This window comes from Schistocerca nitens, chromosome 2 (genome assembly GCF_023898315.1).
Source record: "Schistocerca nitens isolate TAMUIC-IGC-003100 chromosome 2, iqSchNite1.1, whole genome shotgun sequence".
NCBI classification, from domain to species: Eukaryota; Metazoa; Arthropoda; class Insecta; order Orthoptera; family Acrididae; genus Schistocerca; species Schistocerca nitens.
In genome coordinates this window covers 1,061,065,253-1,061,084,192 of record NC_064615.1, presented here as the reverse complement: position 1 = coordinate 1,061,084,192, position 18,940 = coordinate 1,061,065,253, and the positions used below count along the sequence as shown (strand labels likewise).

General features: G+C 44.0%; 1 protein-coding gene across 1 annotated transcript in view; it reads right to left on the bottom strand.

The window, feature by feature from the left end:
- Positions 1 to 1,126: 1,126 nt before the first annotated feature.
- Positions 1,127 to 18,940, bottom strand: part of LOC126237424 (hexamerin-like) — a 49,794-nt gene continuing 31,980 nt past the window's right edge. Inside the window, exons 6-10 of the mRNA XM_049947533.1 lie at positions 14,500 to 14,658; positions 14,248 to 14,412; positions 14,026 to 14,154; positions 7,335 to 7,650; positions 1,127 to 1,619 (exon numbers count right to left, since the gene is read on the bottom strand). Coding sequence (XP_049803490.1) covers positions 1,189 to 1,619; positions 7,335 to 7,650; positions 14,026 to 14,154; positions 14,248 to 14,412; positions 14,500 to 14,658 — 1,200 coding nt within the window. The 3' untranslated portion in view covers positions 1,127 to 1,188. The remainder of the gene's footprint in view (positions 1,620 to 7,334; positions 7,651 to 14,025; positions 14,155 to 14,247; positions 14,413 to 14,499; positions 14,659 to 18,940) is intronic.

The window sequence follows — 18,940 nt, the reverse complement described above, 5'->3', positions numbered from 1 at the left end:
ATGATGCACTGGTGACAGTGCTCCAAAATGACGCCATTTACGTCCCAAAAGAGTCACCATAACCTTCCCTGCTGTTGGTTTTGGTGATGAGGAATGGCGCCATTCCTTACTCGCTCTCTTCATTTCCGGTTGGTGGAAGTGAACCCAGGTTTCGTCCCCAGTAACGATTCTTGCAAGGAAGCCATCACCTTCTCGTTCAACGCGTCGAAGAAGTTCTTCACAAGTATCTTCACAAGCATCAGCACGTCGTTCTCTCATTTCAGGAGTCAGCTGCCGTGGCACCCATCTTGCAGACATTTTGTGAAACTGGAGCACATCATGCACAATGTGTGTGCTGACCCATGACTAATCTGTAAACATGCTGCAATGTCATTCAGTGTCACTCGGCGATTTTCCTTCACTACGGCTTCAAATGCTGCAATGTTCTGTGGAGTCACAGCTCGTTGTGCCTGACCTGGACGAGGAGCATCTTCCACTGAAGTCACACCGTTTGCGAACTTCCTACTCCATTCGTAGACTTGCTGCTGTGACAAACATGCATCACCTTACTGAACCTTCATTAATCGATGAATTTCAATAGGTTACACACCTTCACTACGCAAAAACCGAATAACAGAACGCTGTTCTTCCCTGATGCAAGTCGCACGTGGGGCTGCCATCTTTATTCTGATACTGCGACGGTATGTGTGCATCTGCACTATGCTACCACTTACAGGACATTCTGCACGATGTCTGCAGCAGGCTTACCAACTTACAGGATAACGGCGCGAAATTTCGATTTGTTATTACAAATTTAAGGTTTTCATTTGTCCCACCCTCGTATTTCAATTACAGGTAGTTTCTTCTGTTCAGAAGAGTTGAAATGATTACTCCTGTGTCATGTGTGTGTAAGAATCTCAGCTGCACAGGGGAATCTGTAACGAAAAGTATGAGTTTTGAGGTTTTTGAAGCTACTGTACACAGTGTAACCGGGGTCGCCTCAGTCTGGTCCGCCAGTGCTGTGGATGCATTTGAATACCGTGAACGGTGGTGTCAAAATTCTTGTTAGGGAGGAGCAAACCCCACATGAGGTCTTAGCTCACGTAATGCTTTATAAATGAACATGTCATCATGAAATAAAACACTGTTATGTAAAACAACGAATATTTATTTGGCACTAGGAATTGGCAGCGGCTGGTGAATACATGACTAGACAGCTGGTCGATTGATCTCGTCGATGGTCTTGTGGTAGACGACGACATCCCCGATGTGGGTGTTGGGCAAGTCGTAGTAGTGCGGGATGCGGCGGTCGAAAGGGAAAGCGACCGGACGGCCGTCTGCGAGCTCTGCGGTCCAGTAGCCGGCGACGAGCGACTGCGCGTCAGCAGAGGCGGCGGTGGCGTTCGAGGGCAGGTAGCTGGCGATGACGTAGAAGCGCAGCGGCAGGCCTTGGCGGGAACCTCGCGGCAGCATCAGCCGCTCGGGGAATCCCCGGCGGGCCGTGGCGGCCGGGCTGAAGGGCTGCTTGCCTTGCAGGGCCTCGTTCACGGCCGACTCCAGCTCGCTCGTCGACAGCGGCGAGGGCCGCACGCTCGGGAAGTCGCGAGAACTGCGCGAGATCTCGTTCTCCCCGGCTTGCACTGCACAGCGGAACAAGCGAAACGTAATTACTGTTTGTCTTGAAACTAGGGCTTTTGATTGTAAAATTTTTCTAGATAACCTTAAGTATTGTGATATGAGTGGGACAGTGCATAAATGGTTTAATTCATACTTAACTGGAAGAATGCAGAAGGTTGAAATTAACAGTACAGATAGTCTACAAAAACCAGCAGAAACCTCTAACTGGGGAGGTATCAAGAATGGTGTCCCACAGGGTTCAGTCTTGGGTCCCTTATTGTTCTTAATATATATTAACGACTTGCCACTCTATATTCATGGAGATGCAAAGTTAGTTCTTTTTGGTGATGATACAAGTAGTCACCACACCCAAGAAGCAAGAATCAGCTGAGGAAATTGCAAATGTCTTTCAGAAAATTATTAAGTGGTTCTCTGCAAATGGACTCTCACTAAATTTTGAGAAAACACGGTTTATACAATTCTGTACAGTAAATGGCATAATACCATTGATAAATATAGACTATGAACGGATGTCTGTTGCTAAGGTAGAATACTCAAGACTTCTGGGTGTGTGCATTGATGAAAAATTGAATTGGAAGAAACACATCGATGTTCTGCTGAAACAGTTAGGTTCAGCTATTTATGCTATTAGGGTTATTGCAAATTTTGGTGATAAACATATCAGTAAATTAGCCTACTATGCCTATTTTCATTCACTGCTTTCATATGGCATCATATTTTGGGGCAATTCGTCATTAAGAGAGAAAGTATTCATTGCACAAAAGCGTGTAACCAGAATAATAGCTGGAGCCCACCCAAGATCACATTGCAGACATTTATTTAAGGAACTCGGGATAGTCACAGTACCTTCGCAATACATATATTCACTTAAGAAATTTGTCATTAGTAACCCATTCCAATTCAAAAATAACAGCGAAGTGCATAGCTACAACACTAGAAGAAAGGATGATATTCACTATCCTGGGTTAAATCTCACTTTGGCTCAGAAAGGGGTGGATTATGCTGCCACACAAATCTTTGGTCATTTGCCAAATAGTATTAAAAGTCTCCCAGATAGCCAACCAACATTTAAAAGCAAATTAAAAGAATTTCCGAATGACAACTTCTACTCAACAGATGAATTCTTAGATATGACGTAGTAACTAAAAAAATTAATTAATTAATTAATTATTTTGTGCAAAGGAAACTTATGTTAACGTGACACGTTCTACATCATTACGGAATGTCGTATTCATGATCTACGGAACAAGTACTAATGTAGGTATGTATGTTTGTATCCATAATTTCTGTCTGAGAAACCGGGACGTTTGTCTTAAACTGACTGAAAATGGACTTAATTTGGGAAGCAGAAACCGGGACAAACCGGGACACTTCTCTAAAGCTTAAATAGAGTGAATTGGTTAATGGAAGAAGAAACTGGCGTAGGCATACGTATTCAAATACAGAGTACGTAAACAGGTAGAATACGGCGCTGCGGCCGACAACGCCTATATAAAACAACAGTTGTTGGATCGATTACTGCTGCTACCATAGCAGGTTATCAAAGATTTAAGAGAGTTGGAACGTGGTGTTATAGTCGGCGCACGAGGAATGGGGCACAGTACCTCCGACGTAGCGACGAAGTGAGGATTTTCCATACGACCATTTCACGAATGTACCTTGAATATCAGGAATCCGGTAAAACGTCAGATCACCGACATCGCAGTGACAGGTAAAGGATTCTGCAAGAACGGGACCAACAACGACTGAAGAGAATCGTTCAACGCGACAAAAGTCCAACCATTCCGCAAATTGCTGCAGATTTCAATGCTGAGCCATCAGCAAGTGTCAGCGTGCGCACCTTGAACGAAACATCATCGATATGGGCTTTCGGAGCCGAAGGCTCACTCGGGTACCCTTGATGACTGCAGCACACGCCTCGCGTGGGCCCGTCAGAACTGACATTGGACTGTTGATGACTGGAACATGTTGTTTGGTCGGACGAGTTTCCTTTCATATTGTACTGAGCGCAAGGATGTGTACGGGTATGGAGACAACCTCATGAATCCGTGGATCCTGCATGTCAGCAGGGGACTGTTCAGTATGGTGGAAGCTTTGTAATGGTGTGGGGCGTGTGCAGGTGGAGTGATGTGGGACCCCCTGCTGTGTCTATATACAAATGTAACAGGTGACACGTACGTAAGCATCCTGTCTGATTACCTGCGTCCATTCATGTCCATTGTGCATTCCGACGGACTTGCACAATTCCAGCAGGACAATGCGACACCCCACACGTCTAGAATTGCTACAGAATGCCTCCAGGAACACTGTCGTGAGTTTAAAGACTTTCAATGGCCACCAAACTCCCCAGACATGCAGCATATCTTGGATGCCTTGCAAAGCGCTATTCAGAAGAGATCCCCATCCCGTTTACTCCTACGGATTTATGGACAGTCCTGCAGGATTCATGGTGTCAGTTCCCTCCAGCACTACTTCAGACATTGTTTTACTGCATGCCACGTCGTGTTGCGGCACGTCTGTGTGCCTGCGGGTCACTGCACGATATTAGGCAGGTGTTCCAGTTTCTTTGGCTCTTCAGCGCATTTTCTCGTCTTTGTGTTTATTACCATATGTGGTTATAACAAAATAATCGACCTTTGAAGGATAATTGCAAATCTGTTTGACAGCGTCGCACGCTGTCATTGATTTCACGGTTGCTGTTGCTTTTGTTCTGCCCAACACCACTTTTTCTTTTTCTTTTTTTTTTTTTTTGCTAGACCTTTCAGAAATATAGATTTAGTAATGGTGAAAATGTGTTTTTCCTCTTTTAAAATAAGTACCACATCAGGGATTCCCAAACAGTGGTACACGTTCCACTGGTGGTACGCAAGTACATTTCAGGTGGTCGCATACAAGCAGACAAAACACGCATTAATATAAGTAAAATTATTCTCTTCCATTACTTTATTTTTAAAGCAAAATGGTAGTGACAAAAACTAATTAATAATAGTAGCACATCTATAATCATAAAGAAAATACATTCACGCAGAATGTTTTGGACTGTGTGCACGACACAGGAAGATCGGATTGTAACTTGCCTACCCCTCCCACTTCCTTAATTAGTCGTCGCTGCCTTGGCGGGGAATGATTCTTTTTGTTTTGATGTCAGCGAATTTCTGATAGGGACTTGACGGTGGTTATTCGAAAGTTTGCATGTCGCTTTGCAACTGCTGCCAACTTATGCGGTGTGCCAGTGTGTGTTATCACTACGCAGTGCATCGTTTATTGCTGATATTATCGCTTTCTTGAGCGTTAGCGTAAATGGCATCTTGATACAAAGGAAGCTGTCTTCTGGAACCGAAATGAGCATACTACAACGAGTTGATTCTTGAGTTCTATAACTGTCATATGAAGCTTAAATTGACTGTGTGACTTATACGTGATTCTATTTTCAGTTAACCGCAAAGCAATTTTTAACCCAGGAAGCCACTTCTAAATTCAAGGGTGCAGTTAGAAAACATAAACCGACACTTAACCGCAAGTATGATGAAAACTCTTTTTAAGTTACAAGTACTGAAGAATAACTTTTTCGCATTCCCTACTCTTACATCATTATTGGAAGGTACCCTACTATTACATCATTGTTGGAAGATAATGAACTAACTCCGATGGAAGATTTAGTTCGAGATATACGTTTAGAGGTACTTCAAGAAAGTTTTGAAAAGTGCTTTCCCATATATGCAAGTGCATAGGCTTCCTTGGCTAGAGTCAGTCGACATAAAAGTTTTCTAAGTATCATGCGGCGGAGTAATGTGGAAAAAGAACTATACTGGAGGCGCTGAAGAAGGCCACTGTAATCGTGACTGAAACGTTGATTTCTCCAACATAGTTGTTTACATTATGACGTGATACGACACGAGAAGACTTTTATGTCTACTATCCCAAAGATTATGCAAAAGGCCTGTCTAAGTCGGTTGTCTCGTATGTCTAGAGACGCCCCGGACAGCGGTGGTATACCAAACTGACTGTCGCTTGCCATACTGCCCGACAACCAGGTGTGATAGCCTGCGATGCCATTTCTTTTCTTTGGTTGTCATGTGCGGCACCCGTACAACATAGCGGTACGTAGATGATTTTCAACGCCTCGTTTTGTTGCCCTTAATTGCAAGCTATCCTGGACTTACATTTCAGCAAGATAATGGCCACCCACACACGGCGATGAGGAGGAGGAGGATATTGGTGTTTAACGTCCCGTCGACAACGAGGTCATTAGAGACGGAGCACAAGCTCGGATTAAGGAAGGATGGGAAAGGAAGTCGGCCGTGCCCTTTTCAAAGGAACCATCCCGGCATTTGCCTGGAGTGATCTAGGGAAATCACGGGAAACCTAAATCAGGATGGCCGGACGCGGGATTGAACCGTCGTCCTCCCGAATGCGAGTCCAGTGTGCTAACCACTGCGCCACCTCGCTACACACGGCGAGAGTTTCTACTGCTTGTCTTCTTACGTGCCAAACACTACCGTTGCCAGAATGGTCGCCGGATCTTTCCCCATCTGAGAATGTTTGAAGCATTATGGGCAGGGCCCTTCAGACATCTGGAAGACACTCAACAACTCTAGCAGCCAATGCCAAGCCGAATAGCTGGATCAGAGGTGGACCAATGCGTTATTGACTTGCTCAGTTTGTGTAGCTCTTTCTCCTGAATAAATCTTTACAATTTTTTTTGAAATTGTAATCGTTTGTTTGTTCGTACATGTACATCACATCAACCTATTTCCGTCCCGTTCCATAATTCCTTCGTTGTGTGTAGTTTTTTTCGTCTGTGGGAAAAATTAATATTTGGGTCAACACTTGTGAAACTCTAATTCCTCTCTCTCAGACCCCACCCTATGGGGAGAGAGGGAGAGTTTTAGTAAATCAAAATTTACGACGTAAATAAGTATATTTTATTTATCAGTAACCATTTTCCACGCAAAAATGAGAACATGGATTTTGTTGAATTACAGCGCCAACTACCAAGAATCAAAACAAATGTTTAAGACAAAATATACGTAGTTTTTTAATGTAGAATCTGATTCTGCAATAAAAATGGCGGTTACCATTTGAAATTTTAAAGTTACCTCCCGCCCCACCCCCTAGGGGCTGGGGTGGCGGGCTAATTTTAGCACCAGCAAATGTCCCCCTCGAAAATAACCAACTTTGGATTCTACACATTTTTTCGTGTGAAGCTTATTTTTCGAGTTATTCTGGTTTGTTAACTTAAAATTTACACCATGTATATGAAGAAATCTTAACCTGCATTTCTGAGCCCGAAGGATAATACATATGCCGCCTTAGTTCTTGAATTTATATTTGTTTTCGGAAGGGCACAAGGTGTGAAAACCGGATGTGGAGATATGTAATGTATCCAGTTTAAGACATTATGGGACTGGGCGAATGGTTAGTAAAATTATAACAAAAACTCTGGGGAAATGATGTCCACATTATTTAGAAAGAGTGTACGTACCGCCGAAGGTTTTACTGCAGTAAATTTAACATCTAATGCGCGTGGGATAATGTATGTAAGATAAGCTGTTAGCTAAAAGCCAAATGAAAATTCTAATGCGTCCATAAGGTGTATATGACGCTTGATAATTAGTGATGGCCCTTTAAATTGCGGATAAACAATGTGTTCACTACCCGCTGTTCAGTTTTGCTGTATTTGTAATCCTATGCGGCTAAGTGTAATGTGCACTTACCTTCGTATACGAAGCGATCAAATTCAACGAAGTACTGCCTAGCCTCGTCCACCGTCATCTCGTTGCCGTACGAGTCGTAGCGTGGTCCATAGAAGGTACGGAAGATGGCCTTGGTCGGCTTCTCGCTGGACACCTTGATGCGGTACGTGAAGGGTTTGTGGTTGAGGCGTGGCTGGCGGGCGAAGATCTTCACCTTCTCGGCTTCTTCGGCGCTGGATACTTTGAGCGTGTTGTCCACCTCGATATCGAAGTTCTCGAAAAACGTCACCAGTCGGTCGACGTCCACAGACTCGATTTTGACTCCAGGGAATTCCAGCTGTAAAGAAGCAGAGTTGGTTTGTGACTCATAAACATACAGTGGAGAAACAGCACGTAATACATGTATGGAACAAGAGCAATCGATTCTGTGTTATCTGTGCTTGAGATAAAAGCAGTGTAGTATGTCTTTCCGTTACTCTAGAAAGAAAACTGACGCTGTTCACCAGCTGCAATGGAGAAACTGGAAAAGACAAAGCTCTGTGAAGTTATTGAAATCGTAAATTACTTTAAACATACGAGGCACGTCCGGAAAGCAAGTTCCGTTTGTATTTCTTTCCGCAGCAGCGATACAGTCGCATGATAGATGTGCTGAGTAAAGGAGGAATGATGGCATTTTGAGCTCTGGGTGCTTTTTAATACTACATGGTGCTTGTTTAGAAAGGCAAAGTTGATTGAAAATACCGCTGCCTATGAAATTAGATATGTAATTTGTTTACTGGATGTGAAGATTTCTAAACCAGTCGATAGTCACCGACATACTCGTATTTCCGAGGTTTACAGAGAAACTTGGACGTCTGATTCAGTGGTAAGGAGATGGGTCCACCAGTTCAAAGAAGGACGTGTTGTACACGGTGACGCAGGAAGTGGTCGTCCGTATTTAGTTAACCCTTTGTACCGCCACTTTGTAGTTCAGCAACATATCATTCAAGTCTCCATAAATAAATATTCTCGAATATTAGAGCACGAAATTTTCAGCGTTGCAGTGCTCCGACATTTCCTCTTCCTTTCTAAGTTCTCAACCTCCACCAAATATCTCTGCTGCGAGTATTCGTCAGTTGTTTTCCAAGGATACATGTATCTGAAGTCAGCTGTTTTTGATGAGGGAAAAATCGGAAAGAAGTGTTAAGTGAGACTGAACTGCCGGTGTATTTAATAGGTAATTTTACGTGTATAAGTAAAGTTATTTCTTTATTGCAGTAATGCAACACTGCTTGAATACGGTCCTCAAAAACCCACTATTTCATGCAAGACGCTCAAGATGAGAGACAGATAATAGTAATTTGCTTCCTGTTACAGACCCTATCTGGAACAGATTGTTTAAAATATCTCTGACAAAGAAACGCAGTGAAAAATTTGGTAAAGGACCTCTTGAGCAATACTTGGCTGTTAGTGAATACATGTGCTCAGCAAACCCTCGTAACAGCATGAGCCGGCGCATTCCAGACAAACCGTACTATTAGGGTTATAAAAAGGGGTTTGTACATAATGCTGTATCAGGTTTTGATTGCAGGCTGAAAGAGGCAAACAGAATTTGGTAAGAGATAGAGATTCCACATATGGGAGCTTCCTCAAATGTAGATATATGCCTAGCAAGGGACATTCCAAGATATCAGAATTATCATATTTTTTTGATAATTATTTCAATTCCTTTGTTAAGTTACGTGAACCAAAGGAGGTTCCTACCCTTTGTACTCTTAGAAGAAACTCTATTCCGAACTGTAATATACCAGTTGTGAATGAAATACAGAAAAAGGACGTCAGTGGAGGAGAAGTTTCTGTGATTATTTGGACGGATAGTAAGACAGAAAATCTGGCATTAACATTTGCGTGAGAAACGCCTAAATGACAAGTGCGGCGTTATGACAAATCTCAGGAAAAGTATATTTCCATTTACAGGCCACTGATTGTTGGTGAATGTAATCGACATACTGGTGGGGTGATCTGACCGACAGTATTATGGGGAGATAAAGAGGAGCAAGAAATGACCTGTATGCATTTTTTACCATTTTCTTGTTTGTTATATAAATGTGTGTAAAAAGAGAAAGCGCTTTCAAGGAAAACAATGACTTTAGCGGAATGTCGACATTATTTCGCTGAATTATTGCGCAGTCTAAACAAAAATCAAAGTGTTCAGTGGAAGAGGATATTCAAGAAAAGAAACATAAAGGCCCCACACAATATGTGCCACCAAAACCTCTACATCAGGTCCAAGTTGGTCATTAGACAATGGGGATAAACAAAAGGATTATATGAAAATTCCTGAAACGTTCAAGTTATGCACAAACCGCATGTGAGAAGTGTTGCGTTGAATTCTGTTGCAACCACAATTGTTTCAAGAGATCTCATAGCGACTAACACCCCAGAAGTGCTATGTTTTTCACATGTAAAAATTATGGCTTGATATCGCAATGTTGCAGAAGAACTGCAACACTCACATTTGTCAATAAAAATAGTGTTACTCGAAAGCAGCGACCTTTTTAATTATTTTTCCCTCGTACCATGCCTGCTGAAGAACATAGTTTTAGCTATGTCGCTTGAAATTGTTGAGATATAAAGGTTAATGAAGAACTCGTAAAGGGGAACCGTTATTTCTACACTACCCGACTTTTCTAAAAATTTTACACAAGTTTCAAGGTCGCTTCTTCATAACATTGTTTCTGAAAAAGTGAGTTATCGAAAACTGTGCGATCGCTGGGTGACTAAAGCCTTACAGAGCAACATTCAAACACACACACACACACACACACACACACACACACACACACACACACACATACACACACATGAAAAAAGTCTGGACAGTGCAGTTGGTTTTATTTGGCGCTTTTCAATAGAGATGGGGATGAATTCCTAAGCAAGATAGTGACAGTGACCAGGGATGAGTCTCGGATCGGTTATGAAACCCCTCAGTCGTAACAACAACCAATGAAATGGAGGCTCACTGCATCAACAGTGAAGATTAAACCTAATCAATTCTTGACACCTCGGAAAGTCAAGGTTACAGTCTTTTGGCACAGACGCGGCGTCATAATGATGCATTTTTTTTACTGCGAGTCGAACAATCATTGCAAATGCTTACTTTGAGACGAGAATGAGCGCCGCGGAAAGCTCACATACAGTACTGTTTTGATTAACGTCAGTATCCGACGTCACTCACCCTGCGAACAACTCTCACTGTACTTCGTCTGGACCGAGCGAGGTGGCGCAGTGGTCAGCACACTGGATTCACATTCTGGAGGACGACGGTTCAAACCTGCGTTCGGCCATCCTGATTTAGGTTTTCCCTGATTTCACTAAAATCACTTCAGGCAAATGCCGGGATGGTTCCTTTGAAAGGGCACGGCAGACTTCTCTCCCCAATCCTTCCCTAATGCGATGGGGCCGATGACCTCGCTGTTTTGCCGCGCGGGATTAGCCGAGCGGTCTCAGGCGCTGCAGTCATAGACTGTGCGGCTGGTCCCCGCGAAGGTTCGAGTCCTCCCTCGGGCATGGGTGTGTGTGTGTTTGTCCTTAGGCTAACTTAGGTTAAGTAGTGTGTAAGCTTAGGGACTCGTGATCTTAGCAGTTAAGTCCCATAAGATTTCACACACATTTGAACATAAGATTTCACACACCTCGCTGTTTGGTCCCGTTCCCAAAATCAACCAACCAACCAACCGACTTCGTCTGGAGCTTGTTTGACCGCTATTCGTACAGCTCTGACGTCGCCCCTATAGACTTCCACTTTTCTGCACCTGAAAACGTTCTTTGGTGGTTAAAAATTCAACAACAACGTCGATCTCGAAGACCATATTACCACATGGTTGTGAGACAAGGAAGGCGGCAGCGTTCTATGAGGAAAGCATACAAATCCTTGTGCCAGGCTACGACAAGTTGAAAGACGCCAAGCTCTCCTGGCTTGTCCCCTTCCATTTTTTGCCTTGATTCAGTTTTTTCTCACACTGATGACCGCACAGTTGAGCGCCCCACAATCCAAACATCAATTTTTTCTCGTGAAGTTCCCGAGTGGTGACGGCGAATTAAGGTCACTGGAGTAATGAAATCTGGAATGAGAGCTTTGATTTTCTGAAGACAGAAAATGGATGACAAGGCTGGCGTAGAATGAGATTTTCACTCTGCAGCGGAGTGTGCGCTGATGTGAAACTTCCTGGCAGATTAAAACTGTGTGCCCGACCGAGACTCGAACTCGGGACCTTTGCCTTTCGCGGGCAAGTGCTCTACCAGTGAGCTACCGAAGCACGACTCACGCCCGGTACTCACAGCTTTACTTCTGCCAGTACCTCGTCTCCTACCTTCCAAACTTTACAGAAGCTCTCCTGCGAACTTTGTTAGGCGTACTTTGTTAGGCATGGGACGATGTGTGGTGGCAAGCTATCTGAGCGACAGGAGGAGTGTAACTTCTCGCTCGTCGCAACACAGTGGATGCCTAGCTTTCTTTGTAGCGGTACGAGCAAGTTATCTGGGACATGGGTACCACCTGCGATGTGGCCTTAGTGCACTGGGGTCCGCTGCACGCCTACCAGACGACGTCCAGATGGCTGCATCAGTTCGGAGAATTGTAATGTCTGCGTCCAAAGGGGTCGACAATACGGCGCCCACGGGAACAGTGCCGCCCATCGGCCAGATATAGTTTCAGGCCTATACTTCCCCACGTATAGACCGAAAAACGCCATCTGATTGACGCGTGCTGACGCAAAAGAGCGCACTCCGAAACTGGAGGGACAACCCACGATAGGAGGAACATTTGTTGTAATGGCTTGGATGGGAAAGGAGCGGCAGAATCTGAGTGTGATTAGTAGCTGTTTCTGTGTCCTCCCACGATTGAAGGTCTTCCTGCGCAGTGGGGACAAGGCACTAATATTTTGTTGTGAAGGTGAAGTGGGGAGGTACTGGCATTTGCTTCTGGACAGGTGGAGACATCGGTCGTGTCTCGCTTCTGGACCGCCAAAGCGAATTTTAAAGTTATTCACTTCTGGTCAGCCAAAGTGAAGGTGATCACAAGAGTCAGAAGTGTTACTGTCACGGTAAACCGGGCAGCGCCTGTCTGTTACCACTTGGTGGCAACAGTCGGGATTGTTCGTCCTTTCGCGCTTGCGCTGTTTCGTTCGGGTCTTTAGCCATGGGCACGGACCCCACTGAGAGCAGCTGAAAGCATCATCCCCGTGCTCCGAGCTGTCGGCACGTGAGCAGTCTTGCACATTGGTGACGTATTTGCAGCTCCGGCGTAGTAAGCTATGTAGTTAATTTGACCCCTCCAAGCTTACGCTTTCGCCTTGTCGCCATACATAGACACGGCTTGCGTGTAAGATCTGTTCCAAGGACTCTGATTCCCGATCAACACTGTTCATAATAGTCAGGGGTAACGTCTTAAGGCATACTCTTACTCACAAAGTTTGTAGGGCTCTATAACGTGATAGTTCATCCCACTCCTGTATGCAAATGCCCCTGTGGACGAGCGGTTCTAGACGCTTCAGTCCGGAACCGCGCTGCTGCTATGGTCGCAGGTTCGAATGCTGCCTGACTAATGGCCTCAGATGTTAAGTCCCACAGTGTTACGCGCAATTTGAACCTTTTTTTTCCTTTCTTTTTGCAAATGCTGCCAACATCTCAATATCTAAGTTCTTGGAACTTCCTAGCAGATTTAAACTGTGTGCCAGACCGAGACTCGAACTCGGGACCTTTGCCTTTCGCGGGTAAGTGCTCTACTGACTGAGCTGCCCAAGCTAGACTCACGACCCGTCCTCACAGCTTTACATCCGCCAGTACCTCGTCTTTTCGTCGGTAGAGCACTTGCCCGCGAAAGGCAAAGGTCTCGAGTTCAAGTCTCGGTGTGACACACAGTTTTAATCTGCCAGGAAGTCTCATATCAGCGCACACGTCGCTGCAGAGTCAAAGTTTAATTCTGGATACATTGTTCTTATTTATATTCCATTCAATATTTGTGTGCTGTAATACTTCAGGAATTTTCGCAATAAATAACTCTGTGATACCAACATCTCTGTGCTATTTAAAAGTTGAATTTCACCTTTATCGTCAGCTCCCTTTGCCCGATATGAGTGATCAGCTATTAAATTATCACAAATAGATTTATGTCGAAGGCGCAACTCTTCAACTGACCACAAACAGGGCCATATCATAATTTTCTCCATGAATTGTATGTTGTGTGATAGGAAGAGTGGTGGTTAAAGTGAGGTTGGGAGTATTTACCGAACTAATACGGATTTATTTAATGAATTTGGGTGACACGTCCACCTCTCAATCCCGGTACTTTGCAAAGGAAATGTAGGCAGTAGCCTTTAGTCGCAATTTTTTATTTATTATTTTGCCTATTGGCTACCAGTTCCGGCACACAGTACGATCTTCAGGCCATCCCGTAGGCACGCACAGTCGCCAGGCTCGCTTTCTAAGTAGGGCTGTCAAATATTTGACACATGTGCTTGCGAAGCGACAATGACGATTGCGAGCTAGGGAATGGCCTGAGGATGGTACTATGTGCCGAAACTAGGCAAAATAATAAAAAAATTGCTAACATAGACTGAAACATATATTTTCAAACAAAATTGGTAAGGCTAACAGTGGTACTCCCGGTTAGCGAATTTTCTGTCGGATGTAAACATGCGGTAAGACTGTTCTGGAACTACCTGTAACTTACCTCTCGTCTCGTGTACGGTTTAAGATAGTTCTGGTACTCCTGGAAAACTCTCAACACTCTCTTGATAATCTGGTAGTACAATGGGTCACGGAGCATGGTTTCATATTTCCCAAATACTGTGCCGGCGACCTGTGAACAGAAATGAACGACAGTTTTCTCCATGTCTAGTTTGAAGCTGGTAATTTCTGTGCGGTTCTGTTAGACCATGCCTTAGACACTTACTCCGTATCGCTGTGCGGGTTCGAGGTATTTGCCAAAGAACGACAGGAGGTCGTTGTAGACGGAACCGTAGTACCTGGGGTGGATGGAGTCGGCGTTGTTCTGGATCATGTTCGCCAGCATGTTGACTGCTTCGCTTGGCTTGTACCTAAACCTGCCGTCTATTGCCTGCGGCAGAAAACGAATTTCGTCAGGAAGTCTGACTTGCGGATCTGTTACACGGAGACAAAAGAGGGAGGGAGGTCAGGTACTCACGTGTATGGCGAGGCCCATGTCGATAGCCTCGAGCACTCTGTACTCGCTAAACCAGATCCTTTGCAGGGCGGTAAGGTCACCGTCCGGAATGTTCAGTTTTGCAGGACGCACGGGAATTTCGACGCCGTTCTGCAGCCTGAGCTCAGGGTAGTAGGCAGTCTGGAAAGGAAACGAAGTCGATCTTAATAGCACGCGCAAACTCCAACTCATAACAGCTCTCCACAGGATGTGGCAACATCTTTCAACTCTTACATTTAAACTACATAATGGAATTTACAAAAATCAAACAATGGAAAATCCAGGATGGATTATAACAATACCAGAGAAAGAAAGTTGCTACTCAAAACATATAGCGGAGATGCTAAGTCGCGATAGGCACAACAAAAAGATTCACACAATTATAGCTTTCCGCCATTAAGGCCTTTGTCAGTAGTAGACACACATACACACACGCACACATACCACACAGACACTCACGCAAACGTAACTTGCACACACGTCTGCAGTCTCAGAGGTGTGGTTTCAGCTCTCTGAGACTGCAGACGTGTGTGCAAGTTGCGTTTGCGTGAGTGTGTGTGTGTGTACGTGTGTGTATGAGTGTCTACTACTGACAAAGGCCTTAATAGCCGAAAGATATAATTGTGTGAATCTTTTTGTTGTGCCTATCGCGACTCAATGGAAATTACAAATACATCTAGCAGTAACTGATGAACTACCAATTAGATTATTAATATCACTCAGCCGTATGTTGCCGCAGGTTTACGTTTTAACGTTTCCATAGTTTTATAATTACCTTTTTCCCCTTCTTTACCTTGATATATCTCCACAATCTGACAGTAATACGTTAAGTAGGACCGTATATGTAGAATGTGTGAAGTACAGATTTCGATGCTTTATTTAGAGTGTGATAATACACTGAAGCGCCAACGAAACTGGTATAGGCGTCTGTATTCAAATACAGAGATATCTAAACATGCAAAATACGGCACTGCGGTCGGCACCGCCAATACGAGTATAAGATAAAAAGTGTCTGCAGTGGTTGTTAGATCCGTTACTGCTGCTACAAAGGCACGCTATCAAGATGTGAGTACGAACGTGGTGTTATAGTCGGCGCTCGAGCGACGGGATACAGCATCTCGGAGGTAGCGATGAAGTGGGGATTATCCCGTACGACCATTTCACGAGTGTATCATGAATATCAGGAATCCGGTAAAACGTCAAATCACCAACATCGCTGCGGGCGGAAAATAATCCTGGTAGAACGGTACCAGCGACGACTGAAGAGAATTGTTTAACGTGACGGAAGTTCAACCGTTCCGCAGACTGTTGCAGATTTCAATGCTGGGCCATCAACAAGTGTCAGCGTGCGAACCATTCAACGAAACATCATCTATATGGGCTTTCGGAGCCGAAGGCCCTCTCGTGTACTCTCGATGACTGCATGACATAAACTTTTACGCCTCGCCTGGGCCAGTCAACACCGCCATTCGATTGTTGATGACTGGAAACATACTGCCTGGTCGAACGAGTCGCGTTTCAAATTGTGTCGAGCGAATGGACATCTACGGGTATGGAGACAACCTCATGAATCCATGGACCCTGCTCTTGGCTCTATAATGGTGTGGGACGTGTACATTGGGAGTAATGTAGGACGTACTTCGCTACGCCAGTGAGGTGGTGCACCATCTTGCTGGAAAATGAAGTTCTCTGACTCATCTTCTTCCAACTGAGAGAAGAGCCATTGCTCTAGTGTGTCAAGGTAGGAAGTGCCAGTTACAGTAGGTTCACCAAAAAAGAAAGGCCCATAACCTTTAACTGCGAAGGCGGGTCTGAGAAGAATATGACATGGAAAAGTTATCGAAAAACATTGGTGGCACTCGCAAGAGCATTTAAGTACAAATGCATTACAAATGCAGTACAAGAGCATTTAAGTACAAAGTGCATGAAGGTAGTAAAACCTTCTAGAAGGAATTGAAGTGCAAGAAACCAGTTTTCTGATAAACCCATACACACACACATAAGGTAGGATGAGTAAAAGAGAATAGTGGGTTTATAATCAAATTTTGTATTCAGTTACTTGTATTACGAGTTAGTGAATGGTTTTACTTTACAATTCGTGCGCTGTACTTATTCTCTTTGAAACATGAAAATAAAATGGCTCTGATGTAATTTTTGTACATAGGCCCTTTGCCCGTATAAGAAAATTGGGATAAATAATGGACTGGACTACACCGCGCAGTTAGATAGCCTGTGTATGAGAAACCATTACCAAAGTGAAAGACAGGTTAATGATACATTTGCAAAGATTTCGTGGAACTGAAGACCCAACAGTGGACAAAAGCACAGGGTGTTTATAAATGAATATCGGGGTTTTAACGCTTTATAATATTTATTATATTAAACTTACAGTTATAAATGGTATGTTAAATGAAAGAGCAACTCAAACAGTTTTACCAAAAACCTTATAAATGTTCAATGTGAGCACCATTTGTCACGCGGCACACATCAAGTCTATAGCCGAGTTCTTGCCAAATGTTGATAAGTATGTCTTCAGTGATGGTAGCAACAGCTACTTCAATCCGGTTTCTTAATTCAGGGAGATCTGCTGGTAGCGGAGGCTCGTACACACGATCCTTGATGAAGCCCCAAAGGAAAAAATCGCATGGCATTAGGTCAGGTGAACGTGGAGGCCATGCAAAGAAAGCCCTGTCATTGGGCCCCTTGCGGCCTATCCAGCGCTTGGGTACAGTGAAGTTCAACCAATCGCGTACTTCGCTATGCCATTGAGGTGGTGCACCATCTTGCTGGAAAATGAAGTTCTCTGACTCATCTTCTTCCAACTGGGAGAAGAGCCATTGCTCTAGTGTGTCAAGGTAGGAAGTGCCAGTTACAATAGATTCACCAAAAAAGAAAGGCCCATAAACTTTCCACTGGGATACGGCACAAAAAACAGTCACTTTAGGGGAATCTCGTTACATTTGTACCACCTCGTGAGGATTTTCTGAGCCCCAGATGCGCACATTGTGGGTGTTAACATGTCCACTACGGTAAAAGGACGATTCATCGCTGAAGACAACATGATCCAGAAAATCTTCATCGTCATGAAACAACATTTCGTTTGCGAAGTTGGTACATAATCCATTGTCTGCCGGCTTTAGAGCCTGTAATAACTGTAAACAGTAAGGACGTAGTTGTACGCGTTTTCTTAAAACTTTCCAAACAGTCGACATGGGGACTTGTAATTCATGACTAGCCTTCCGGACTGATTTCTTTGGGTTATGAGTGAACGAGTCTCTCACTCGCTCAAACAGTCTCTTCACTATTTCTTGGTCGTCATGTGCTCTTCCCTTTACAAAGGCAGCTGGTATTTTCAAATTGATGATACCATCTACGAATGCTATTATCACTTGGAGGATCACGACCGAACTTCAGCCGGAACGCGCGTTGCACAGTAACTACAGATTCTGTCTTTGCAAACTGCAAAACACAAAACACTTTCTGTTCACTAGTCGCCATCTTCGCTACTACCGCTGTCTAGCGGATTGCGGCGGAAACATTGCACGCTGCGCATGCGCACTGGTGCCAAACACAACTGTTTGTGTTGCTCTTTCATTTGACATATCATTTATAACTGTAAGTTTAATGTAATAAATATTATAAAGCGTTAAAACCCCAATATTCATTTATAAACACCCTGTAAATGTGAAGCTTGTAAGGGCAGAAAAATGATGTATTCAATTATCTAGATTTTATTGCTTTACGGGCTAGCTCTTACAGTTTAAATATATGTCCAGTGCGACCCAGTGATGGGAGACTTGTGAATATAAGAAATGAATTATGAAGCGAAAATATTGTGTGAAGTTTGTAGAGAACGAAGAATGTATTCCAAGAGAATGTTACATAAGACACATAGAGCTATTTCAAGTAAATGAAAATTATAAAAGGGTGAAGAAATATAGAAGGTGGTGCAAAGTGTGTGCTTTTTTTGAATAATGTCTAGAGCGATAATGCCAAGATCTCATCAGGTAGGAGACCAGGGCAGAATCACAGCAGCTGTACAGAGGAGGTGTGCAGGTGTCAGTAGGTAGGATTGGTATACACACAAACCACATAAACAGAAGAATTCATAGGCAATTGTTGTTGTCGGGGACTTCTGTACGAAGACTGGTTCAGTGCAGCTTTCCACTGCAGAGCTCCATGTTCTCGGGAAATATAATGGCTTGCTTCCAGCCATTCGCAGTACCAACATAGACAAGACCATGTCGGTCAACGTCAAAGACCAAATCAGTCAATCATACAGACTGCCCCTGCAACTACAGAAAAAGCTGTTACCCCTCTTCAGGAACAACTCTGTAAGTATCCCCTCCTCATGTGGCTGCACGTGCATCGCTGAGGGATGCATGCCACCTCACCACGCCAAGATCCATGGTTTGTGGGGGTC